At 49.5% G+C, this 27,337-nt stretch overlaps 1 protein-coding gene across 1 annotated transcript; it reads left to right on the top strand.

Moving 5' to 3' along the window:
• The first annotated feature begins 218 nt into the window (after positions 1 to 218).
• Positions 219 to 25,520, top strand: LOC125722911 (tetraspanin-7-like). The gene is made up of 8 exons (XM_048999173.1): positions 219 to 375; positions 16,763 to 16,951; positions 18,812 to 18,886; positions 19,064 to 19,159; positions 19,305 to 19,460; positions 19,782 to 19,865; positions 21,038 to 21,120; positions 23,476 to 25,520. Exons 1-7 carry the CDS (start codon positions 295 to 297, stop codon positions 21,104 to 21,106), a joined length of 750 nt encoding a protein of 249 aa, XP_048855130.1. The 5' UTR covers positions 219 to 294; the 3' UTR covers positions 21,107 to 21,120; positions 23,476 to 25,520.
• The last annotated feature ends 1,817 nt before the right edge of the window (positions 25,521 to 27,337 follow it).

The following is a 27,337-nucleotide window of genomic DNA, read 5'->3' as shown; positions in this document are numbered from 1 at the left end:
ATGAAAATATAAAAAGGACACAATATATGTGTTATTTATTGTAAATAGTGTTTGGCCTATGATTATATTACCCAAGACTTCTGCAGTGCTCACAATCCATAACAACGCACTCGTCCTACCGTTACTCTGCTGGAGGGGGTGTGGCTGAGGGGGCGGGCTGATGTGCGGCGCAATTTCATTGGCTAGCGCTCCGTAGGCGGCTGCGCCGTTGGAGACTGCAGCGGGCCGGCGCAGTTAAGCCCGGCGGAGAATTTCGCCGATCTCAAGTGCGTCTGTGTTCGGCTCTACTGTAGTATGGCATCTAGGAGAATGGAGACCAAACCGGTGATTACCTGCCTCAAAACGCTCCTAGTCGTCTATTCCTTCGTGTTTTGGGTAAGCAAATGCCGTATTTTGGAGCTCTATCTTGGGCGATTCTTACGTAAGGCGATGGCATGTTTTCGAATCCGTATTTTATAGATTATTATAACAACCTTACATGGTACTGCGTTGCTGCTGAAAATCAAATATATATACATGATGCTACTATCTGAAACGTCAGCTATTATATTTTTGACATGGTTCTGTTTTAGGTGCTGTTATTATAATGCTGTTACATTTTTAATTTTTCACATCATAGGACCCATTTGTCTTTCATATTAAAATTATAAACTGTTATTGTTTTAGCAGTTTTTTCTGATTATTTTGGCATAAATGAATCGCTCATAAACTGCTTTTGACCTTCACGTGATTAGGTGCGGCCGAGATCCTAAGCATCCTTCTATGAAGGCATTTAATTTACTGATGTAGACGGATGTTTGGTATGATAGGCAGTGCATTTTTATTCTTATTGTTAGTTTTATTTAACTGACAAACTGCTCATTGTTGGCGATTCAATATGTTGTCAGACGTTGCCGTCGGCGTGGACACTCCCGTTACGAGCTTTTTTGCGAAAATACAGCAAAATGGGGAAATGTGACCAAAACAGCCAGCCGTGTTCGCTTTTTTCGCATATCTTTCGAGAAAATATTAAGGGATGCCTTATTGCTTCAGTAATGAAGTTGGGTGACATGGTGTGTATTTACACTGGAAAAGCGCACGCTGATCAGCCATCTGCCATTCATTCGGGTGGAAACATGCCTCCTTGTATACAAACACGCCCTATGGACGTGCTACTTGCTGGCTCCGGTATTTACATCAAACGTATAGTGTCGATTAGATTTATTCATGTGCTCAGCGCAACGAAATGATTTAACTGAGTATGAAGTATGTGTGGTACATCTGAGGCCTCACATTGTAAATTGTGAAGAATGACTTTGTATTTAGGTATGTTTGCGGGCGTCTCTGTTTTTGATGTGGGAAAAGTTAGATATCACACGTGCTTTTGAGGAATTTCACATGGAAGAGACAGTACAGATGTGCAGATGGGTGTTTTGATGCCGGTGAGCAGGAAAATATTTCGGAGACTGATATTGTAACTTATCTGCCAAAGTTGCTGAAGTTAATAGTATATAAAATTCACATACAACACCTGGTAAATTAAGTCAGCATTTAAAACTTAACAAAAGAAGATATTGTGGGTGATAACGACGCGTTAAGGATCCCACCACAGAGAGCTGTAAGTGGAATTCACCAATAAATATACCACAATTTATATTAATAACTTGGTATTTTATCTCAGCGGCTATAATTCAGATCGTAAACTGATTCCCAGCGGGTTAATACTGCATGCTTTTAATTTGACTCTCGGGGTTAATGACACACAGCTTGACATACAACTTGGTTTGACGGGTCCAGCTACCCCCAAAAAAGAAACGGTGGACAAAATCAAGCGGCGAGTCTGACATCTTTAAGTTATGAAAGCGTATTTCATAACTCAGGCGAGGCTGCAGCAAACGCTGCTTATCACTGTTCTCATATTCCTGCTGGCAGTGTTTTCATGCTAACATTAAAAATAGATCCTGCTCTGTCATTCTTGGGTACATCAGGGACACAGACAGGATGGGTACCTCTTTTAGCGTCCTATCAAGACCTGGGACTGGAGCTAGAAAGGAAGCCTCCTCGCTTTTTAGCTAGATTACTGACCTGGAAATGACCGATATATTAGCATGTGATCAGTAATACGGTATTACCATGTGAATGTGTTTCTTAGATACAGAGATTATTGAACTGCACAGTACGTGAACAGATCCTCATTGGTCCAGGGCGGGCAATTTGACTGCTAGAGGGTACAGTGTGTTATCTGTCATTCAGTACTGGATTTATGCCTGACACACAAGGTGACACAACTCTGTTCCCCCGGTAATGGCTTGCAAATGAAGAAAGAAATCAGGCTGACCCAGGGCCCTGGGAATGGAGGGGGACTGGGCTTGAGATAGCCACCCTCGCTGTATCTGCAGGGAGGTTAATCCTGTGTGGTGAAGGAGTTCGTAACAAGGCACCTGTCCGCATATAGCATTTCACCTGTCAACACTTCTGCTGCAAGGAAGGCCCTGTTCAAGTGACCCAGAAGGAAGTTTAAGAGTGCAGATGTTCCGTTATATATGCTTCAGAGGTAAACTGCTTATAAACAGGGGTGTTTTATGAGAGAGCACTTCCAATTTCCTTTAATAGAAGTGTCTAATATTAGCTCTCTAACTTCTGTATAACGTTTCATAAGCAGTACAGTAAAATCCAGTTATAATGGACTTAAAGGGACCTGGCAAAACAGTCCGTTATATCCAAAGTCGTTATATCCAGAGTTGCTGTGTGCCCAGCACACAACTACAGGACACCATTTACTCATGCCACACCCCAGCAGAGACACTTGTAGTACAGATTATTATATTGTACATGTAGTAATCCAACTTTACCTGAGCAGATGCATGACTATTAATAATCCCGACTATGTATCTGCGCTGGATATCACTGGCACGCCACGCGCCTTGTGGGCGGAGCCTGCATGTCCGTTATAGCGAACAAAACTACATGTCAGTTATAAGCGAAATTCCGTTATATGTGAGTCCGCTATATCCGATGCTTTTTCTGCATGTTCTTACTGGCGCACGTCCTGGACCAGCGGACCTTGTCCGTTATAGACAATATTCCGTTATTAGCAAGTCCACTATAACGGGATTTTACTGCAGTCAATTCCATCCATCCATCTATCTCTTTTCTGTAAATTCTTAGGCGGTGCAGTACTGTGAAGAGTCTGGAACCTGTCCGTAGTAACGCGGTGGATGTGATACTCCCCAGATGAGATGCCAGAATTATTAAAATCAATGTTGCATTATCCTTAACCACCGAACGTTAATATTTCAGGAGAACTTGTGGGCCACTGACATCCGGGTGGAGTGCCAGACAGGATTCTCAGCGTTAACGTCAGCCGCTCCATCCCGCGAGCAGTCCATCATTTTCTGGCTTGCTTTGCCAGACTCTACACCAATCCACCGCTTACCAAACCGCCATTTTTTTCCAACACGGTATGTGCTGTGGCACGGCCCAGCATGAGCACTGTGAAGGTCAGAAGTCTTTCTTCAAATTGGCGAATTGGCCCTTAGTAGAAAACAAAATGGGCCAGAGAGCGAGACTCTTTCTGGATCCCTGATGACCTGTAAAAGCAACAAAATAGCAGCGGTTCCTTTCCCATGACAGATGTGCTGTGATGGAGCTGCAGGTAGAGCCTCCACCACGACACGACTCCTGTCACTAAAGATGGCCGACATTGATAACTAATATTTTTGTAGTGAATAATGCATGACCTACCTGAGATTCATGGTGGGATGTAATGTGTTAAGTTTTTTTAACTGGAATCCATTTCAGTTAAATGAAAAATGAAGAGAAAAGTCCAAAGAGAGCTTAGTTTATTAAGCATTGTGTTAATACTCCTGCCCCGGAGCAGGTGGGGGCCACTGAGAGGATGCTCTGCGTTACTGCAGCAGCGTGTTTGATGGGTAACCATATAGGTCCCACATCCTGAGTAGCAGGCCAAGTGTGGAGATGTGGGTCAAGGGTTTGGGGTTGGGAGTAAGGGGCTGGGTTGTACCCACACTACATGGCAAGTCTGTTCCCTGTCCGCTCAGAACGTACTAGCACACCCTCCTCCCCCAAAGCCTGAGGTGGCGGGCAGGGGGGCAGCTGGTAGGGGGGGATGGGTGGTTTAGAGAAGGACACAGAAAGCCGAGAGTTGTTGTTTACGCTGAGGGTGGAGGTTAGCTGAGGCTTGCCACTTCGTGTCCGGGCAGAAAAGCGAACGGCCCGGTTTCAGCGTTTGCCCTTGGGCTAAAGTCAGCAGGATCACTTTACGAAACCTTAATTTCACCATTCGGAGACCTACACAGCGGCACGTACACACTGTAGGGAAAGGAAATGGGTGGCTTATATTTGGGATTCTCTTACAGGGTATTAGGGCACGTGTTACTTTGTTCTTGCCTTTTGGGGAAAGGTGCTGAGTTTTTTATAAGTGAACCCAGGTGTGAATTCCCCCCATTACTTCAGTGTTTTATACTTTTGTTCGTATTCATTAGCAAATTGAGTCTCAAGGCTCATTAGTAGTTAATTTAAGGACTAGCTGTCCTAAGGTTCCTTGGCTCCAATTTACAGCACAGAAGACGGTGGTAGAATTCACACTTTAAGTTTTTTATTTCAGATTTTTTTAAAATTAAGTATATTTCGCGCCATTTACTGGTAGATTGCACCTCTGACTCAGCCGTTAAAGCTTTTTCCAGTCTTTTTAAGTTCTCCGGTTTTAAGATACACCTTTGCCTTAAGTGTCTGTTGTTCCGGAATAATGAATGGTAAAAACACAGGAGTGTCTTCTGTCAGCACTTTAATTGTCTGGGGTGCTGTTTACGGACACTCCTTGCCACACCCACCTGCTGTTACTGCTCCTGATCTGTGTCAGCCACATGGAGAGTCTTGCTGTCTGTGGTGGTTTTATCGATTATAGTCACTCTAATGCGAAACCGCTTCAAGGTGCCCCAGCCCTTCCCCAAAACTGTAAGTTACTATGACTATTTGAATCATTGTACAAATAACTGCAAAGACGATTACGTTTCAATGCCATTAAATACCGTTTAAATACCATGTTATAAACACAAGTCTCAAAGTAAAGACAAAGCTTAATTATGACCATGTCAGTGTTGCAGTGAACAAATGAAGCACCTACGACATAAAAGCATTTCACTGGACTGAATCCACAACAGGCTCTTATTTTATTATCTGAGTATCTGACATGACTCACAACGCAGTAGGTGAATGTTTTGGAACAAAACAACGAAATGGCTCTTAAAATAGAAGCCTGTCAACCACTGAAAGTGCATTTAATAGCTGGACAAATCCTCATTTTAAGGTACTAGCTTTCAGTTAATGAAAAAATGTAAATATTGCAAATTACAGTATTTTTATCCACTGAGCCATCTGGTAGTTAAAAAAAAACAAAATGATCCAAGTAACAATATTTCCCCGCCTTTCACCGTGTGTCTTCCACCTCCATCAAGCTTCCCTGTGCACCATCATGAGCCTCTTGCGTTGTTTATAACCCGGTAGGGATCTATAGTTCACTGCTAAAAGTCTTTGCCCTTACTTTTCTCCCATTGGGGTATTAAAATGAACATATCCGGTGACACGATAAAAAATAATAATGCTTTATGACTGTAAAATTAATGCTGATTTGTTCATTTTGATGACCGTAGTAAAAATCGTTTAAGAGGAACGTCTCTTGTTCTTAACTCCCCGCTCTGTTTTCATGACTCGTTCTCACTGTAACCCCCTTTAAGTGTTGTTAGGGATGATTGTAGGTGCTCGTTGGTCACCTGTGTTGGCAGCACGGCGAGGACACTCTCCTGTCACCCTCGGGGAGTCCGTGACACTGTGGCGTCGTGGAAACCAACCCCTGCGGCCAGCGTGCACCTGGAACAGCGGCCATCCGTTCCAGCAGCAAGAGACTGTTTAAATTTTATATTCTATAATCCCTGCCAGGCAATGGTGTGATTGGAGGGCTCAGGAGATATTCTGGCTCTCTTCCTACCGTGCTGCATGTGATCAGCCAGTGTTTCCGTTTGGCTGACAAGGCTGTCTGAATTTTCCAGAGGGAATTTATTGATCTAAAACCGTGGGACAAGCTGTAATAGACGTTCCTAATACTAAGCAGGACACGACCTCCTGTACCGTGCACATATACACCTGCCTTGGGCTATGACAGGAAATACCATTCAGTATCTCTCTAGAATTTTAGTTTTGCTTGAAGACACCTGTGGTGGATGGCACAATCCCTGGATATTAAAGTTAACTCAAAGCTGAAAAAGGAAATACGTGTTTTACCTTCTTGACTGCTCACTTAGGGCATTGTTTCTCAACCCTGCTCTCAGGAACCCCCTACTCGATTCACGTCTTTGCTCCCTGGCCCTCCATGGAACAGGTTCCCCGCCCCTGATTTAGAGAAAAGGTTACTTTTGGTTTATTTTCTTGTGCCACAAACAGCTTAAAATGATGACCTTCAACAGCATGATGGATGCACATTGCACTGTCCCACAATTCCCTGGGATCTGGGTTCGTTGTGTGGAGGCAGTAAGCACCTCCTCATGCCCGAACCTGTTTCTGCTCCTTGTGATAATTGGCTCATCCTGTGGCTTCTTCCTGTCCATTTTCAAATTTTATTTGTTATGTGCGGGGCGGTGAAAAGCTACCTTTCTCGCTGGGGTGGTGTTGGGCTAAAATGCGAGCCTAACACCTCCGTGTTACCGTATGGGGCTCGGTGTGACGCCAGAGCATGACTCACCCCCCTCCACCAAACAGCCGGCTCTGCTTCCAGTGCCAAGGGTCTTGTCACTGCAGGGTCACACGTGGCCTCCCCCATCTCTCCGCTTCTCCCCCCTCTTCTCCGAAGTCACGCGTTTTGACTCTCTGTGTATAGCGCATTTCCAACTGCGCTCCGGCTTGCTCCGTCTACTTTGTGATGTTCGCTGCGTGCGTGCATGTTCACCGGATGCAGTAATGTGTATACGTGATACGCGATCTCACAGATCTTTGAGCTGGGAACCATGGTGTCACGATGCACTCTCGAATGCTAGCTCAAGAGGTCCTAACCCTTATAAGCGGCTCCTCATGTGTGCTGTTCCATTTACAGTAAGGACTTTATCTGTGAGATTTTTAGCAGTGATGCTTCTCCAGCCAGTAGACAGTGTTTATCAGTCGAATGTGGCAAATACTTGGAGGGCACAGTCTGTTGGACTTGGCAGAGACATAGGTGTGTGCAGTGGCGAATCAGATGCCTTCCCGTTATGGAGCTCTCCGGAAGCTGTAGAAACCAGATGTGGCCCCTGGATGAGATGAGATGTCTCAGATTGTCTGTGATTTGAGGGGTGCCGAGTGTCTCACGGCCGGGACTGTAAGTGGGGGTTCTCTGCTCTCTACCGTGTTCCTGCTGTGTCCTTAATGACTCAAGTCCAGCCAGAACTCCTCGGTCCACATGCCACTCTTTCCTCCCGGAGATTCTTTCAGGTCCGTTTTCCTTATACCACACTCGCCTTCCTCATAAATAATAAATTACAGGCGCTGTTAAGAATATTCCCCGGATGTGCTGGCCGGCTAATGCACCATTTACATGCTTTAAAAGATTTCCTGCTACCCATCCGAGAGCAGTGACATCATCTCCTAACACAGCGAAATGACAATCTGATTATTTCCCCAACGCCAGGGAGAAGACAGCTTGGCAATCAAATGGCTACTTTTAAGGCAGAGGGGAGAGAAAATTCGAAGCCACATTGCTTAATTCCATTCACCACATGCAGTATGAATTGCATTTAGGAGCAAATTAAATTTTCCCCTATGTAAAAGAAGCACTGTCGTGCTTTTTACTGACTCTAGTTTTGCTGTTCTATATATCAAATAACTGCATCTGCAATAAGCAATAATCATAAATGAAAAGGAAGTTAGAAGTGCTGTAGAAACAGATGAGCCAGTGAATTCAAATTTAACATTTGGTTTAGTGATAGAGCACCACCTGCAGGCCGTTAGCCCTGGTCATTGGCTAGTCATTAATTAAACAGCCCTCTGCTCAACGTAATTGATTCTGCGGTTGCATGCAGAAGAAGACAAGATAGTAGCAATATATCCGTCGACAGCAGCTGAAATGGGATTCGGTTTGTGTACCACTGCATCCCACTGAGCGCCATTAATTAAATTCAGTCTAGTTAATGTGCTTTGGTTTGCTTATGCCTGCTGTGAAAATTCTCCGTAAAAGCACAATTACCTTCCTGTATTTTTTGTTTTCTGTGGAGGAGATGTGGTACAGGCATGTTTAGGGACTTCTGCTGGAAGAGTTGTCCTCCGCTCTGAGCCAGGGGTGTGAAAGGTGAAAAGGTCGCACGTTATGAAAGCCCGCAAGATCCCACACTGTCTCGTACGGTGACCCTTTGGTGTCAGTGCTTGTCACATGGAATTGTACGGTTCAGAGCGGTTACAGGAACAACAGTGTAGTTGGATGGTACACTGATCTTTTGAGTGTTATCATGGAGATCTTTGCGTTTATCGGTGGTAGCATAGACATTGAGGTCATCAGGATGTCCCAATACCTCACCCACTGGTTATATTGATTATTGTAACAACCTGTACTTCTACTGGCTCAGTGAGACCCCATCCTCCATACTGAGAAAATGTACTTAAAAAGCTGTATTAGAGCAGATAGCACTGTGTAGGATCAACAATAAAACATTCACCAAAGAATCACTGTCACTAAGCAACCGTTCAGTGTAACCACAGTCCACTGAATTTAAAAACAAGAAGTAGAGAGAGATCCCTCATCATACTGCATTTAGATCACAGCAGCATGTGAGATGTGATCTTGGCGCCATGGGGACTCATAAACAGGACCAGCCCCCCCCCCCCCCTTCCCCCCACTGGTCAGTAGATAAGGCTGCTTGTAGATAAGCAAGCAGCCAGTCACCAGGGCAAACACAGGTGTCTTCAGCAGGACCAGGTTACATAGCGATGGTGACATAGATCCATCAACCATGTATTTACCACCGGCAGGAGCCAGATCTGGAGCAGGGGGCAGGTTGCAGGTTGCAGTCCCTGACAGGGCCTGGCTGAGTGGAGAGCTTGCTGGGTCACATCCTGAGCACAGGCAATCTGCTGGACCCTTAGTCCAGGCACTAAGCCTGAATTAATGAAGGCTCTGCCGGTCATCTATGACCACCATCAGAATGGGCAAGTAATCAGGGTTCTGCCTGACGGCCCGTGGCATCCAGAGGTGCCGTACACCACATAGACGGGTCAGAACCAGGCAGATAGGAAATAAAAGATGAAGGAACAGGAAGTAAAGTGCAGACATTTCTGTGTCGTCGAGGATGACAGTGATGAAACGGAGACGGGGGAAGAGGGGGATGGCGATGTGAGGTAGGTGGATGGAGGTGACTGCGTTCTCCTCTGAGTCAAGTGCAGACTAGCGGAGTAGCTAATCTGCGGGGAGCTCGTGGAGTCGCGTGTGTTAATTCGCGCTCCTGCGCTGTGCGATTGTCTGAAATTAATCAATGGTGCAGCTTCCTGCCACCTGGGGTGGACGTTCTGTGGCTAACTAAATGAGCCTTAATGGGGATACGAAGCCAGTTTGACGGAAAGTATGCGCGTGGGGGGGTCCGGATGCTCATGCCAGAGTCACGCAGGCAACGTGAGGGGGGGTGGAGTGGTCACGCCGGAGTCATGCAGGCGGCACGCACCATCATTTACCGCTACTTTAACGGGATTAGTTCCGACAGTCCTGATTTGCTGCACCCCCACACCGTCATCTGTCTTCGCTTTCTAACGGACATGTAATTGCCTTGACTTGTAAGCAGGGCTGTTTTTCTGTTATCTGTCGTGTATTTTAATGGTCCTGCCTCTTGTTTATTTATTTTATTTTGTTTTACCGATTTATTTGTTTATTCTAGGCATTAACGTAGTGAGATGCTAAACCTCTGACCTCGTTTGGTGCTGATATGCTGCCACTAACAATAGTGAAAACACCTGGCAGGAGTCGCAGAGGGCTCCAGGGAAATGGGCATGTTCATGAGCGGATAAATCGGATATTAAAGGAGCCCTGACTATCCTCCATCTGGGGTTAAGCCGTTAGCGCATGCGTAGCATGGTACCGTGTGTAGTTTCTCTTAGATGACGGGTTAGCTGTACCTGTGATCTTCACACTCACACTTCACACTAAATCCTTATTTAGATCCTATGCGATCTCATCTCTACTTTCTTGAGTCAATCAGCTTGGCAGCCTTCACTTAAGCCCTTTGGCCCTTGGTTTTGGGTCTGGATTCTCTGACCCTGTACAGTATGTTTCTCTATCAAGTGGCGGTCCTCAGCGTGACAGCAGGATCTTCGGGGGGGGGGGGGGGGGGGGGCTCTAGGAGCCATAATGACAGATCTGAGGGCTGTAATTTCTCCCTAGTCGGTGCAGACATCAGAGGAATTAACAAGAGACATTGCAAGTGTTTCAGCTAAGAATCCAATTGATCTATTGAGTACTGAAATCTATGGGTGCCCGTCAAGCTCTCTCTGTGTTTCTATTTATGACCAAGTATTTTTAACACTGAGTGGGAAACTAGCCAGTTGTGCTTCTGCCCTAACTGTCTACCTTTCCCAACCTGGTGCTGCTGGGAGGGAGCAAAAATGTGGACCATCTGTGGGTCCCCAAAGGCCGAATTAGAAGACACACTGATAGCATTTTGGCTTGTGGTAAAGGCAGCTTTAGCAGCAAAGATGATGCACAAGGTGTGTCAGACTAACTGGTTCTTTTGAACCAGTAATGCCATCTGTGTTAAATGCCGCCTTCAGGACCAGAAAGGGTGGGGGTCAAAAGGCAATAAAGAGCTCGCTAGTTAATTTTGAGAAGCCTGACATTTAGCTTTTCGGTGAGAAATTCAGAGGAACCCTCAGAATGCATGCTGCTGACTGCAGGATCACGGTGATCTACACGGGAAGCACTTCCAGGGTGCGCGCTAATGAAAACGGCTCTATAATTAGCTGCCCATCAGCAAGTAGGTGTCCGGCGCTGGCCCCCCCGCCCGTGCTTTCGGGCTGCCCCGTCACCATGATGAATTCCTCCCCGGGAAGTGGGCGGCAGAGCGGGAGGAAGCAGTTAGCGCCACATTTATGGTCACGGTGTGTGATTTAATCCCTCGCCCCGCGCAGAGTGTTATTGCGCTTATTCGTCTCACGGCTGATAGGCGAGCGCGACACCCCGTTGAGACCCATGATAGAAAACGGCTTTTGGTGGAGGTGGGGGCGGGGGGAGTCACGCATTCATCATGGTTTGTGGAAATATCATTTATGCGGCGATTTCCATTTTCAAGCCTCCTGGCCTCCTAGGGGTCCGCCATGGCTACTGCTCGCCGGCTTCATTTTGCTTGTTCTTAGGTCAGGCTGGTGTTGTCAGCTCCTCTTCAGAGGGTCACTCTATTAAAACCCCCGACAGCGCCACCCTGTGCTTACGCCGCGCTCGCGACTTTGACACGGTGTCGCCCCCTTTAATCGACTCTTCCTTTAAGGCAGCCGGGAGCCACGCCGCGGGTTAAATGCTACGTTCTATGAAGGTGCAAGGTTTCAGCTTCGCATTAATCCCTGCTTTGTGTTTAGCACTCATTAGCATGCACGCTGGCAGCATCTGGCCCCTTGGCAGTTTGAATAATGAGCGACTCATGTAAACAGAGAGCCTCCCCTCCCCCAACTCGTTATGCAGCTCGTTATATGGCCTCATCTAACGGCGACTGTCATGCTAATGGTGGGGTACAGTGTTGGTGGTGGTGGCAGGGCCCTGGGGGTGGGGGGGTCAGGCCTCATCGTAAACACACCGGTCACTGGAAAATATTTAGCGTGGTGTGAATGCGTCCCCTACCATGCCCTCCCTCACCGTCGAAATGGGCCAAGAAAAGGCTGGGGAAAAATCTGACATGGTGCGGTTTGTTGGAGATTAACTGAACGGCGGACGCTTTGATTAAATTCCAGCCCCGGCCTGTTTCCTGGCTCGTGCTGCTATCTCATTAGTCAAGTGGGGTCACCCCGTCAGCACTCGGGCTCGGGGGATAATTAGCCTGGGCTGTAATCCCCGCTCTGCGCGATATGTGCCGTTTGCCGTTGCTATCTCTCCATGCGTGTGGCCTGCGGTTTCCCCCCGCTATTTGCAGCCAAGCAGGCTCCCAAAGCCATCACTCCCAGAAGTACGGGGGGCTCTTTCTGCGCACTGTCGCCACAAGGAGGGCAAATATGTTCGTCTTGCCTCCTTTTGTCTAAAAGCAAGTGGCTGAATCACTTCCCGCTCGATCGGCATCCCTGATGGGGCTTTAGATGCACTGTTGACTCTGAAGCGGACACTGAGCAAGTGCGGTGGCGGGAAGCAACGCAAAGCACGGCCGCTAATCGCCGCTCCTGTTAATTAGCATGTTAACGGGATAAATGGTTCAACACTTTCCAGTAATCACTGGCAGCGCCATTGCACCATGATTCCAAAAGATCAATTAGCCTTAATTAGCACAGTCCAGGCCGCCTCTTCGCGTGAAGCGCACCAGCCCAGCTGTGGGAGGTAGGAGGACAACAGCAGCCTGAGCTTGGTGAGTATTTAAGTCCATCTCTGTCTCAGCTCTCACTGCATGCTTGCGGTTGTGTAAGCAGAACCAGCATTTTTTTTTAACCATCTGCGGTGGTGCGGCTGGCACTGGCCAGGATCAGGGCAGTATGTTTATGCTCTGTTTGTTTACTCCTCTGAATGTGACTCAGAGGGCCGAAGGGGTGAAAGAGTGTGTTGCATGCAGGGAAATTGAGGGGCACGGTTAACGTGACATCTGGCCAGGTGGGATGTCTCCCCGGTGTGAGTTTGGCGAGGAACGCAGGGCCACAAGCCACCGGGGCGCATGACCTCCACCCTGTGACAGCTGCACAGGTCAGGTCACAGCATAGGTGGGGTGACGAGGGGCAGAAGAGCAAGCTGTGAGATGTAACAGCACTGGGACCGGCGGCTGATAGGTAGGGTATTACTGGGTAGATGCGGTTGCTATGGAGATGGACTGTCGTTTGGGCGGCTGCGCTTTTGTCTTACCACGTTACCCCAGGAAGAACCTGAAGATTATCTGCGTTTAAGAGTCTGATGTGTAAAAGCACGTCAGAGCATATCACAGCTTTGGCAAGACGTTTTTCCCCCGCGGCGCCGCGCCTCCTGCCTGCGTACCCTGAGCTTTGTACTCTCCCAGCGCTGGTGATTATCAGGGCATGGGATGGAACCCACTCGACTTTGCTGGGAGGAACGGCACCAACTTCGCCGATTTGCTTGTGCCCGATTAGCACCGAGTGACCGAGCGTGTGCGGCAGAGAAAGAGAGGGCGTGAGGGAGCTGGCGCTGAAAGAGACGGCAGAAGGTGTTTCTGAGGAGAGAGTCTCTCGCTGATGAGGCTGTGCCAAACGTGATCAGGCCTTCAGCACACTGCCCTGCCCGGCTACATCGAAATCTTATTTGCATGCGCTCTAAGGCCATTTAACCTTTTCAAGGTCATTACCATGCATTGGATGCTTGATACCTTTCTGAGTTTCTTAGAATGTCCATATATGTAGCCCTGAGTTACAGTCGAGTCAAAGCATATTGCTTCTTGGCCACTGAGTGAGCTCAGGTTCTGCTCTTCTGATAAATGGGCAGTTTTGTGCCAGTCAGGGCAGGATGACTCTGGGGAAGGTGGTAATCATGGCCGCTTGAGGCTGTCGGAAGGCGGTCCGAGAGGATGGCGAGACAGACTGGCCTGGTGGGTCACAACCTGCCCGAGCCAAAAATGGAAAGCAGCCTGCTTGTCATCAAAGCGGGCAGATCGGGCCCCCCACCCCTGTGCGAAGCGGCAGCGGGCAGACCAGGGGGGGTGGCTTTGATCAGGCCTCATCATTTGAAATGCTAAGAGGAAGAGAACAAGAGATGTGTCTTCCTTTGAATCAAAGGCCGATTTTTAAAATTGCACCCCCCCCCCCCCAAGCGTGTGCGTCGCCAAGGATTATACTCCCTACCACCGCCAAAAAAAGGACCTCTTGTCATGTGGGATGCCCTTCACACCTTCCTGGATACTTGCTACCCCCTCCGTTTAGTGGCTTTGCGTCACACATGTTGTCACAAATGCAGACTGCTCCCTACACGTTCATTAATGCACTTTGGCTCATCTGCCTCCAGGCTGCTTTGCGTCATATTTTTTTGGGGGGTGGGGAACCTAGAAGGCTCCCACAAAGCCCCCCTCCCCTTGCCCGCCCTCATACACAAACACGATTACTGCAGAGGAGGGAGAGCCGCCTCTGAACCAATCAACTAAAAGGAACAAAACACTAGCTGACACTAGGACCCAGGACAGGATTCCAGTGAGTAGTCCCAAGTTCGTAAACAAGAGTGACGGCCTGTGTGGACATCGGTATGATGACGGGCTCAGGCTGGCTGTGAATACAGAGGAGCACCCAACAGACCAGCCTGGTATGGTACAAAGTCACATGATACTTAATACCCTGCTGGGTTGTCGTGATGTAGTGATTCTACGGTCTGCCACATGGTGGCGCTGGTGTACTCCTGGCAGCCCTGTTAGACGTGATTAAAGGCCGGATGCTGCTGGCACCTCCGGTTTCTCAGACCCGCTGCGATCTCGTCTCTGCGGTGAAGGAGGCGCTCCCCTCCCCCTTTGGCATTCCCGTCACGCGCTTCCGTTCCGCCACTCGTATTTAATCCTGTTCAGCTTTTAATTGCCCTGTCGATCTGGCCGCTGCCACGTCGATTTAATTATGGATATCTCGATTTCTGTGCTGAGGCTATTGTTTTTAAATCCTCAAAATGGCTTCCATCTGATTCACAACACCCCTCCCCCCTCCAAATACACCATACCTCCGCAAACCCAATGTAGTTACCCCCCGCTTCTTTCTCCAGCCCCCTGGGGCATGCTGGGAGACACCTCTCCTGCACGAATCCCGGAGAGGCTGTTGTCGCCGGTGATTTGGGATGGTCGTGTCCCCAGAGGCAATACGGAAAACTCCCTGGCCCAGTAGTGGGGGGGGGGGGCAAGCAATCTGCAGCCCCTTGAATTATGCATGAGCCCCAGCAGGAGGGAGGTGGCCTGTGCGTCACAGCTCTGGGCGGGCCCCAGTGACACAACCCATCTGTGCTCCTGCTGTCCTGTTTGTTCACTCTGCTGGCGCTCGGATCACCGCGGCCCACAGCGCAATCACCACGGGACGCCTCGTCTTCTCATTAAGAATTAAGCAGCTCCACCCCACTGCCCTGGCCAATCTGCCCTATACCGAAGGCCCCCTCGTCTGTGCTGGTGCACGTGCTGCTCACTTTAGGATCCTGGAAGTGCTACAGCCCCATGGAGTGGGAACAGCCTCTGATCGGTGGGTGTAGGAACGTACTTAGAAAGAAGGGTTATCAGGCCACACCCTGATGTCAGGACATTTCTGTTTCTGTCACTTCAAGGCTGTGATATCTGGGCCTCCTGCTTCTCCTTGTTAATTTTTGGGGGGTGGGGGTGACACTTCATCTGAGACAGGCAGAGAAACGCCGCGGTTACAGGCCCAGGGGAAGCCTGTCATGACTCATGGCTGCCGGGGACCCCTATGCTAAACGCTCCTGGGGATCTTTTCTGCGTGTTGCCACCAGACATTACAATGCCTCTCCCCGACGTGCCTGCCCCCCCCCCAGCCAGCACACGTACTGGGACAACCATATGACTGTCTGTCTGCTAACTCTGCCCCTCCCAGCCTGCTGCCAAAGGGATAGAACTAGTATGACATTACCCAATTACAAGAACAATCCAGGAGCCTGTTCAAAGGTACAACAGCCGACCCTTAAGTCGTCAGAAAAGCTCGAGGCTAGTTTTTCCAAATGTGGTCCTCAGAAACCCAAAGCCGGTCCATGTTTTTGCTCCCTCTGAGCTACCTGCCAGTCAGTCCACATCTTTGGTCCAGGCTGGTTAAGGTTCATCCTTGCCTGATAGGGGCACCATGGTGCCAGTACGTCCAACCTTCTTTGCGACTGACACCAAAATGGGACATAGTGTATGGCAAGGGAATTAGTGAACAATACAACCAACAGACTAGAGTCTTCCGCAGTCTGCAGCTGCTCCTTCACCATACCTCAACGCAGCTTTTTAATATAGGGAACTTCGAGTGCCTGGAGTCCTCCTCAAAAAAAACAGAGGCTCCTTTATGAATCCAAGGCTAGCGGTTAGACCTGTGACATGTCCGAGCCCTGCTGAAATAAGACACGAGTCAATGAAGATTATAAACCGTTTATAGAAGAGGAGGAGCTTAGGTCCGAGCTCAGATAGCACACTGCCGGTATGAACAAATACTGTAGATTGTTGAGAGGGGCCTGATTCGGGGGCCCGTCTAATTAGTGAGGATTGGTCTATGTTATGTACCTCCTTCCAAAACACAATGCTTAACTTAAGCTGTTGCACTGTACATAAAATGTGAAGGATTCATAGAATAAGATGTTCTGTATCCAGTCAGTGCTGTATGTCGGTGCTGCGCTACTTGACACAAACCTGGTTTCATAGGAGGCAATTTGCAGTACATAAAAACAATCACCGGTTACTATTTCAGTACTTTTTTAATACTGGGTATGAAGGTCTTCAACATTCTCAGGACATGTCCTGGTCCTACCACCAGGGGGCAGCAAAATATCACGCGTGGTCGCTTCTGTGTCATGGCCGGCAGATTGGAGCAAACACTGGAGGTTCAAGGACGAGGCTCGGGATAGTGACGAAACTCTCGGTGTCGTCACGCTGCGCTACCTCATTTTCTCCTCTTCCTGCAGGTCACAGGGGCCATCCTCCTTGCTGTTGGGGTATGGGGAAAGCTGATGTTGGGGCCCTACATCTCCCTGATTGCCGACAACACCACCAACGCTCCCTATGTGCTCATTGGCACCGGGATCACCATCATCATCTTCGGGCTCTTTGGCTGCGTGGCGACATGCCGGGGCACCCCCTGGATGCTGAAGCTGGTGAGGAGGTGGGGGCAGGGGCAGGGTGGGGGTGGAGCAGGTGCGGAGGGTGGCACAGGGATCATTCTGGAGCTGCTAACTTCAGCGACACACTGGCTTGGATGGCTCGGCTTTCCTGTGACCTGCCGCACTGCATTCTGCAGTCCCATTCTCATCATGAGGAAGTCTGCTATCCTGCCCCCCTGGGACGCGAGGTTACGCTCCTGTTTATCTCATTGAACCCGGAAGGGTCTTCCTCTGCTCTGCCATGTTGGCTCTGGACTCCCAGCTTGTGGTTCCCCTCCCCAGCCATAAGAGGGGGGGGTGGGGGTATATCCAAACTGGTGGGAGCCTCTGTCCTCTGGCATGTTTGAAGCTGCTGGGATGGGGGGGGGGCAGCATGCTGAGGAAATTAAATATTGTTTGAGTAATCTGGAGCCGTCAGGGCTGATCAACATGGCTTCATGCATTATGCCGTGCTCTGCGCCTGTCTCTCTCACCCCCCCCCCATCCACCGCTCCCTCTCTTCGTCTCTTTAATTGGTCTCCTCTGGCATTTTAATGCCGAGCCTCCGCAGTGCCTCCCCCTGACAGAGTGGGAGGGGTTGGCCTTTAAAAGGAGACACGTGGGGGTCGGCCGACACCTCTCAGATTGTCGGAGATGCCAGCTGGATCCCACACACACACACACACACACATGATCACATTCTGAAACACAGTCACAGTCTCACTCATACATGGACTGTCTCTAAGTCACACACGCATGCACTTGTCACACGTGCACATAAGCATGCACTTCTCATATGACAGCTGGTTTCATATGACCTTGATTTTATATGTACAATTTAGATTAAATTTTGTATTTAAAACATTGCCTAACATTCGGGATCCAGTTGCATATGTTGCTGTATATAGGCAGCCATCGCAAAAGTCATGACTCTGGAATGAAGTCGTAGCAACATTCAGGCCAGCGGAGCGGCATGTACAGTCAGTTGCCTGCAGGAGGCGCTGTGCCATCAGCTCTGTTCAGATTGCATGTTCCTTACCTGCATGAGCACGATAACGCTGAATGCACCTAGTGCCATACATGGTGCTAATAACATCATTTAGCAATGACAACAGCGGCACTAATTGTGGGACGTGACACATGTAATAACAGAGCCACCTTATGTTAATGCACTGTGCATTGAGGGATACTGGGGGAGTCCCACCCACAGGCTGGTGGCCAGTAACACTTCCATCCTGGTTGGTTTATCTGTACCCACCCCCCAGTCACAGGTGATGTCTGCAACTAGTTGCATTAAAAAAGGGAGGGGATGGATGTTTCCTGTTTCGGAGCAGATTCTCTCAGTCCTTTGTGTCTGTCCCCATCTATTTCGCTCTGTTGTTCTTTTTGTTCCCCCTCTCTGTGTCTGTTCCTCTGTCTTCTCTGTCTTTCTCCCTCTTTTCCTCCTTGTCTCCCTTTCTTTGTCTCCTTGTTTCCCTCTCTTCACCTCTGTCCATCGTGTCTGTCTATCTTCCTCAGCTTTTCCTCTTAGCCTCTCTCTGTGTCATGTCCCTGTCTCTCTTCCTCTGTCCCTCCCTTTGCCTGTCTCTCCCCATTGTGTCCCCATCTCCCTCTGTCACTCTTTTTGCCTCTCTCTCCATAGTGTCCCTCTTTCCCTCTCTCCCTCTTTGCCTCTCTCGCTCCTTGTTCCTGTCTCCCACTCTCCTCGTCTCCCTCTGTCTGTCTCTTTGCCCCTCTCTCACCATTGTGTCCCTGTCGTCACTGTCTGTCTCCCTCTGTCCCTCTCTCTCTCTCTCTGTCATGTCCCCATTGCTCTCTGTCTCTCTCTCTCTCTCGCCCATCCCTCACTCTTCCTGTCTCTCTCTGTCTTCCCAGTATGCCATGTTCCTGTCCCTCGTCTTCCTGGCCGAGCTGGTCGCTGGAATCTCGGGCTTTGTATTCCGGCATGAGGTAGGTGTCCCTGAGTGAGTCGCAGCCCCAGGGGTGGGTAAGTGGGGGTGTCTGCGGGCTGCCAGCTTCTCCCCCCGTAGCGATAGACCTTCCTGACGGGTGAAGGTACAAAGGGGTTAAAAGTAAGAAAGACAGAGCTGGACAGAAAAGAGAAATAAGACACTCTCCACCCCCCAGATAAAGGGCACGTTCCTGAGGACATACAATGAAGCTGTGAAGGAGTACAATGCAGAGGATGAGAGAAGCCTGGCTGTGGACAATGTACAGCGCAGCGTGAGTCTGCCGGCGAGGAGGAGCCATTTTATTCTAATTTAAAACGCATAACTGCTTATGGGAAAAGCCAAGCCGCCCACTTAGTGGACGGGGTGAATGGTGATTATGTTTTTCTGCATGTTTTCCTCCCTCCTCCCCCATGCAGCTGCATTGCTGTGGGGTGTTAAACTACACCAGCTGGTTCACCAGCGTCTACTACCCTGCCAGAGGCCTGCCCCGCAGCTGCTGCGCCGATCTGTCCGACTGCAGCCCCGAGGACCTGCGCAACTCCACTGTCGCCCCGGGCAAGGTGTACCAGCAGGTCAGCCAGGGGGGAGATGTGGCACACTCTGGGGACGGGATGGGGGAACTTAGTGATAGCTACTCATCCACCCCCCAGTTCGCTTTTGTGCCCCCCGCCCAGATCCATTCTCTTTTTGGCCGAAATGTCTCTTTGTCTGACGTCTCCGCTCGTGTTTCCGAGCGCAAGCCTCCTACTGTCCAGTCTAAGAACTGCAGGCTGACTGTACCTCACCCCTGCGCCATGTTCAGATGAGCTAGTGGCGGCCTGTCTGTTAGCTTAGCTCCCTCTGTACCCGTCTCCAGCTATATCTGTTCATGCTAATAAGACCTTTCTGCACAGGGCTGCTATGAGCTGGTGACCTCCTTCATCGAGACCAACATGGGCATCATTGCTGGGGTGGCGTTCGGCATCGCCTGCTCGCAGGTAGGCGGCCATTGTGATCTGGGCTCATTGACGCGCCACTAGAATCTGTTCTGCTTGCCGGTTCACAAGCGCGCTCATTCGTCGGTGACAGTGGTGAGAAGGGTCTTTGATGGCTGATTTTGGACAGGTGTCATGCCGACCGTCTTATAAATCTCATTCATGATTAATAGTAATTGCTACAGATGCTGTTACTACTGTTTCCCTGCTTACCTGCCGGTGGTATTCCCTTGACACTTTCGATATTCCTTTGAAAATTGGCTGTTGAAGTAATTCCGTATTAGGGTTCAACAGCAGCCTCCCTTCAGCTGTAGAATTGCGTTCTTGCATTAACCACTACACCCCCTAGCTGCTATAGCGCATATATATATATATATATATTTTACGTATATTTTGAAAAAATATATATATATAAATATATATGTAAAAAAGATCTTGCAGAATCAGGCCAAGAGGTGTGTGGATGTTGAGCCTCCCCCCCCCTTCTAGCAGCATGCTTCATTACCCCCTGCCCCCATCTCACACCCCCACCTTGGATGGGACACCCAGCCTCAACCTGCTACGGTCGCTTTTCTGGATCTTTGAGCCATTAATTGAACTGCAAATGTTATCAGGAATAAAAGGCAGGTGAGATCAATGGCGCCCATTAGGACAGCCCACCCCCCTCGTGTGTCTAATCCCTCTTTACAGTGCCTGACAGGCCTGCTCCGCTGGGAGGGGGGAGGGGAGTGGAGGGGAGGGGTGGGGGCTCGAAGGATGGGCCTCAGGGTACACCCCCCCTTCTGATTTAATTAAAAAAGATGTCAAAAGAATTCATCTCGCCAGCTGCCCGCACGCCGCCACGAGTTTAAGTCGCGCTGTCCGCCGCTGCCGCGGTGCAGGAGGGAAAAAAAGGAAAAGCCAGTAGTCTTAATTAGAGCCAGCGGATTCGATTACCAGCCCCCGCGGGCAGATCGAAGCACTTCTAATTAGGGTCTGACGCGCCGTATCATTTGATTACTTTCGACCGCCTTCGTTTGCCCCCCCCCTCCCCACCCCCAGCCGCTGTGGTCAGTACAAGGCAGTAAAACCCTCAGCATCACAAACAACGCTGAGTGGATCGCTTGGTCTGGGGAGAGGGCATCAGTGTCATCTCACTTCCCACCCCCGCGTCTCTGTCCCCTCCTCTCTCACAGCTGATCGGTATGCTCCTGGCTTGCTGTCTTTCACGGTTCATCACTGCCAACCAGTATGAAATGGTGTAGCCAGGAAAGCCCAGGTGAGTCTACCCCCCCCCCGCAGACCGGGGGTGCCGCCTACCCACCACATGCCCCATTTGAGCCTGACCCCTATCCCACAGCCAGATTCCCAACAGTGAAACCCACAGCATCCCTCAAGGGTCAAGCATCAGGAGCCCTTATCAGGCGGGACCCCCCCACCTGCCGTGGCACTCCCTCACGCAGTCTCACGCAGTCCGCAGATTATAGTCAAAGCCCCCAAACACCCCAGGCTTCTGCTGCAGCTCAGGGACACGTTTGGGGCGAAACCAGCGCTTCAGTTTGCATTCCTCACACTGGTGCTTTCTAAAGATGGGGACACCGGAACCCAGCACAGCGACCAGCTACCAGCTTTTGAGATCGCAGTCTCCTGGATCATCCCCCCCTGCCCCCCAGACTTGGGCTTTTCTGTTTTTTTAAATAAAGCTCAGCCCCCACCTCCCACGTTGGTGTTGCCCCCACAAGTCCCTGGCTGTTCTGGTCTCCTCACCACTGCGGTTGCTCCCCGAATTGCGCCCTCCCCCAGTGTCAGACTCCTCACTGTGTACGGGCAAGAGGGGGGGTTGAGCTGAGGATCAAAGGGACTTGTAAGCAAAGCTAGTGCTTTGGGGGGGGGGGCAATGGACCTACCGCCCAGGCTCGCTCCGCACACACATGCTCATGTACACACACATACACACACACGCACATATACACGCTCTCATGCACACTCTCATGTACATGCGCATACACTTACATATACACGTACGCTCATGCACACACAGATGCACACACTTGCACACGCACTCATGCACACCCACATATGCACACGTGCTCATGCAGAGGCACGCGAACATACACACGCACATATGCGCTCATGCACACACGCATACACTCACGCACGCGCTCATGTACACGCGCATACATTCATGCACGCGCTCATGCACACGCGCAGCACGCCTTGCCGACAGCCTGCAGCTTCAATAATTAATCAGCAGTCTGATGGTGTTTTCCTCTCCACTCATCAGAAGCTACATTTCCATATCAGAGGAGAATGTGCGCAGCACACTCATTGTCTGTGCTTCTGTGTGTGTGCGTGTGTGTGTGTGCGTGTGTGTGTGTGTGCGTGTGGATTGGGTTTATATTACATTGTAAGGACCAAATGTTCCCCACAATGTAATAAAACCTGTTTTTTCACATTATAGGGACCATTTTTTAGGTCCCCACAAAGATCTCTGAATGCATTCAAAAAAGTAAAAATGCTTAAAGTCTCGTATTTTATTGGGTTACTTATGGTTAAGGTTTGGGCTGGGTAGAGGTTAAAGTCGTCATGTTGGGATTAGAGTTTTCCCCATAGAAATGAGAGTCCCCACAAATATATAATTACAAACCTGTGTGTGTGTGTGTGTGTGTGTGTGTGTGTGTCCTCTGTGTGCTGTATTTGGAAGGCCTCCCAGCTCTGGAGAAGCTCTGTGTTCCTCCCCCCCGACCCGTCATTCACTTGCGAGCCCCGGCTTGGCGCACACAGGCACGCACACACACATTTATCACTCGCTCACAGCTTCCCCCAGCCCCTCTAATTGCCCGGACCTGACGGCGCTGCTCAGGATTATAAATAATGCTGTTTGCTTCTCAATTAACTCCCCGATTTATTACGTTCCTTCTGCTCCGGCTGCTCGGTATGATAATGCTTTAAAGAGGCAGGCTCTGCATCTGGGCGCAGGCTGCGCACAGCGCTGACCTCCCGGGGCGGGGCGGCGTGGGGCAGGCGGGGGGCTTAGGGGGGGAAGACCTGTTTTATATTTCTGTCACAGAGTGGGGGCCACAGCAGCGGTTTAGGCTCGCGCCGGATTCCGCTCGTTTCACACGCGGTTAGCTGTCTCATGAGACGCGCTCGCTCGCTCGGGAGGAAAACGATAACAGACGCAGAGCGAGAGTCGCAGTATGAGGCCACATACCCGCGTGGGGGGGGGGGGGGTCGGGCCACAGCGATCTGGCCCCGTGGTGGGGGTATCACCTCATGGCTGACCCCTTCCTAACACAAACACGCTGTGCGGCAAATCTGCTCACCACCAGCAGCTGTGGGGTAAAGGAGCAAAAACAGGTAATGTTTTTAGGGTTGTGTTTGCGTCATATTGATGGTGGGGGGGGGGACGGCAAATAAGACTGCATAAATGAATTAGGGGAACAAAAATGTTACCATGATTCAGTTATTGTCTGAACTGTTAATTAAAACCTATAGAGAAAGTTTGAGCCCCTACCCCCCCAATCATCCTGGTGGACAACCCTCAGAACTCCCACCCGGTTATGAAAGTGTCAACCCCCTTCCTGACTACCCCATGGGACGTTATCTGATCCTGTCTATCTTTGCCTTGCAGGAAGCTGTACGTCACCCTGGCTGATGGGGATGGGGGGGATGCCCCTAGAAAGACTAGCATACACCACTGTTCTCTGACCCCCCCCCCCCCCTCGCCACTCCCCCCGTCTCCCACCTGTCACTGATTCTCCCACACCGTTCCTTCTCCTGCAGCTTGCTTTTTGGGCTGAACTACAGAGACAAAAGCACCGGGGTAACGCTCCAGTCTGCACGCCCCCCCCCCCCCCCCCCCACTTTCCATGAAAGCGCATGCAGTACGATACTTTAAAGGCGTCCTCGTTATCATTCGTAGAGCATTAACACCACATCTATTACAATTAAACGGGGTGGTTTTTTTTTAAGCTTTAATACCTTGTGCTTTGCCAGCCGCTGTCTTTTCTGCAGCCCTGATTTTACATACCAGACCACCCTGTATTTAACTGTGCAGCCAATCATACGTGCTTGTCTGTGCCACTTGAGGTCCGTGTCAGCGCCACGTCTGGACACCCCTGGCACCCTGAACACTTTCGTTGGGTTCAGTGCTCTTCGGCACTCTGACCTTGAGCCTCCCGTACCCCGTGTATTTATTTACTGATTCAGTTTGTTTGAGGTTCAGGTTTCAGTCACACCCTTCTTATTTCCTGTTTCCTTGCTGCCGTTGATCAGGAATCCTGTGTTGGGAGGACTGGGAGGTGTCACACGTTGTCATATTTCCGCTGCACTCCGCCACGTCCGGCACAACCTCACGCACTTTAGGCCCCACCTACCAGACCCTGTACTATCACAACATGCCAGTAGAATGGCACACCCTCCTTAGAGTACACTGCCCATATTGCCGGACCCCCCCCCCCCCCAATGTACGCTTCCAGTAAAATAGCACATTCTGTCCAATATACAGGGCTTTCGTATGACTGCATCGTTGCAGTCTAATGAATCAGTTGAGTCATAGAGGCTAAGCGGTAGAGACCCTGCAGGAACCCTGAGTTCCTCCCTGAGCATCAAAGGTGATCCTGAGAGGGCCCAGGCTATCATCATCATCACCCAGCACCAGAGAGCTAAGGAGAGCCAGGGTAGGTTTTTTGCGCTACAGAACCCTTAGCTTTGCAGGGAGGGGAGGGGCAGCACTCTGCAGCTCCTACCGCTGTAGTGATGGACGCTGATGTCTGTCATCCTGAACCAGAAAGCCTCCGGGATGTAATTTCTGCACGCCGAGCGCTCCATCATAAACGGGAACTACTCAACAACCTCCCAGCCGGTGTGACACAGACAGAGCTGTTTCCAGCTCCCAAAAGCGAACGGGAGGATGTCACTTTCAGTACGCACAGCTGCGTGGGGGGGGGGGCAACCATGACCGTGCCTTCTGATTGGTTGAGCGGGCTGGCTGTGTAGGCCCCTCCGGGGAGGCCAAGGTCCTCCCACACAGAGGCCGCTCCGGATCCCTATACAGACTCGGCAAAGCTGTGGGGGACGATGTGATGGAGCGACGTGTGTTACTGAAAGACAAAAGTGTGTTTGTGTGTGTGTGTGTGTCTAGGGGACCCCTCACACCCTGAAAGTGAAAGATAAAAGAGCAGGATTCCACAGGGACTTAGATGCCATCGGTATTCTCGAATTTAAAAAGTGCCAGTGAGCCACGTGGCCTTGCAGCATTCCTGCCGAGGTCCACGCAGCGGGGCCAAGGGAGATCCCCGGAATGACGGGATGTAACGTGTAGGAGCTACTGGAGGCCTGAGAGCAGAGGAGGGAGAACACTGAAGTCAATGACACCTAGTTACAACTGTGATGGGTATAACTAAGGCTGGGGGGACTTACAAAACCATACTTTGTATCGCTGTGTAAGTGGTTATCGCCTTGTTTTAAAGTCGTAAAGTCCGTAGTTGGTCCTTATTACCGCCAGTATAGAAATATGTAGAGGAGTAGACCTCACAGTTCAACAGTGAATAATAACTTTATATTTAAAAATAACTTTATATGAAAACCTTTTTAAAAACAGCACCAGATAGCATGCCAACTGTGTCGATATTGTAAAGGACTGTGATCTCTGTATTAATAAATGGTCATTACCAATTTTCTGTTGGTCCATTCTCTTCTTGGATTCTATGTCTGAAGAATTAACTGGGAGGGACTCCAGCATCTTTCATATGCAAGCGTTATATTATTGGATTAAATCCTGGTGTACTTAGGGTTATTCTTTAGGTGGTCTAGAAAACGATGCAGCAGATTTTACTCTAATACAAACAGGAGCTCATGGTTTATCAACCCCCAAAATCTAAATACCATATAGGACTGAAATAAATGTTGTCGGAAAAAGCCATTCATAAACACCCAAAATGGGATTCTGATAACAGGTTTGCCAGCATATCTTGGATTTAAAAAAAACATAGCTCAGACGTACACTTTTCGTTTTTCGTTGCACGCTGAGGAGCCCTTTATGGCATCAAAATATCTTTTTGAATAAGTAAGGTTTGTACATCTCATCGTTTCGGCATATAGTCGCTGTTACATACGATTTGACGTAGCCAATATTCACCTCAGGCATTAAAAACAAACTCTTTTCTGGCTAATTATTTTGGCAGCGTCTGTGTTTCACATCGGGAGTTCCCACTGACCCCAGTCTATGCATAGTAAAAGGTCCAGTTTGCTTTCGCTTCTTTAAGGCAATCCGAGTAAAGCAATTGTGGTGAGGCATGACGGATATAAGACGGATATTTTGCATATGTATCGCAAATATCTGTGTGCCATTTTTTTCATGTCTTTGGTGTCCGGATGTTGTTTTACTCTAAGTGTGCTTTTTTTGTTGTTAAGACCAATTCGTTCAGCGGACACGACAGGCCAGAACGGTTTTACGTCTGTCTAAATTTAGCAAATAATGGTTAGGAAATTAATTGGCAGCACATTGCAAAAGTACAAAAGTTACGGAAATTCAACAAGGCGATATTTTACGCGCAACGAAAAACTGGTGTTAAGATCCTGTCACGTGCTCTGCTGTAGGGAAGACCCGTCCACGCTGGTGGTCTCTTATTGGGGATGAAAAAACTCAGTTTAAATCCGTTTAAATCTGGCCATTAAGAGTATTAAATGCATACTCCCACATCAGAAATCCCGATGAAAATGAACCGCAAGCCATGGGGACTCGGAAACAGCATGGGCCCAGCTACGGAAGGAGGTACAGTCGGGAAGATTTAAAAATGAGCCCTTAAAGGGTCAGATGTGGGACTGGAGTGTGCCTCTCAAGCAAACAAACCCCGGCAGCATCGGTGCGGTTTGGAGACACGTCGGGAACGCCGGTCTGTCTCCCTGAATTACCGCGTTAAAAATGATCTGGTGGCTGATTAGATCCTCGCAGTACTGGAGAAAATCGGCGCGCATTGACGTCTTGGTAGGACGAGAAAAATCACACACACCATGAACGGCTGACTTGCTCATGAGGGCCGGGTGGGAACATCAGACTGGGAATCGACATATTGATCGGGCACCAAGAAAGACCCCCAGCAATCGCAAAAGCCCACGGAACCGGCGCCCTCACTGAATAATTCATATAATTTCAATTAGCGTATGGCTGTAAATATTCTCACTGTAAAATGCGTGCATTTGCTTTCTCGGATAGAATTAGTGAACTAACCTTCTTTAAATCGGACTGGAAAGCCGTTTCAGATATAATCACTGGGTTACGGGACTACGGGCGGACGGTCTAAGAATTTTCCCCTTCGTACCCTTAGGTGGCGCTGAAACACCGGTGAAAAACGTAATGGGGAGACGATCGTTCCAGGCACCGACCGATAGACTGCCAGTGAGTCGGAGGCCGCAGTACCTCGCTACGGTTGAAAACAATCAATTAAACGGGCATTAAGGCTTGTACACTAAAATATAATCGTCCACTCAAA

This window comes from Brienomyrus brachyistius, unplaced genomic scaffold (genome assembly GCF_023856365.1).
Source record: "Brienomyrus brachyistius isolate T26 unplaced genomic scaffold, BBRACH_0.4 scaffold44, whole genome shotgun sequence".
NCBI classification, from domain to species: domain Eukaryota; kingdom Metazoa; phylum Chordata; class Actinopteri; order Osteoglossiformes; family Mormyridae; genus Brienomyrus; species Brienomyrus brachyistius.
Note: the sequence above shows the minus strand (reverse complement) of the source record. Positions and strands in the feature narration are given on the sequence as shown.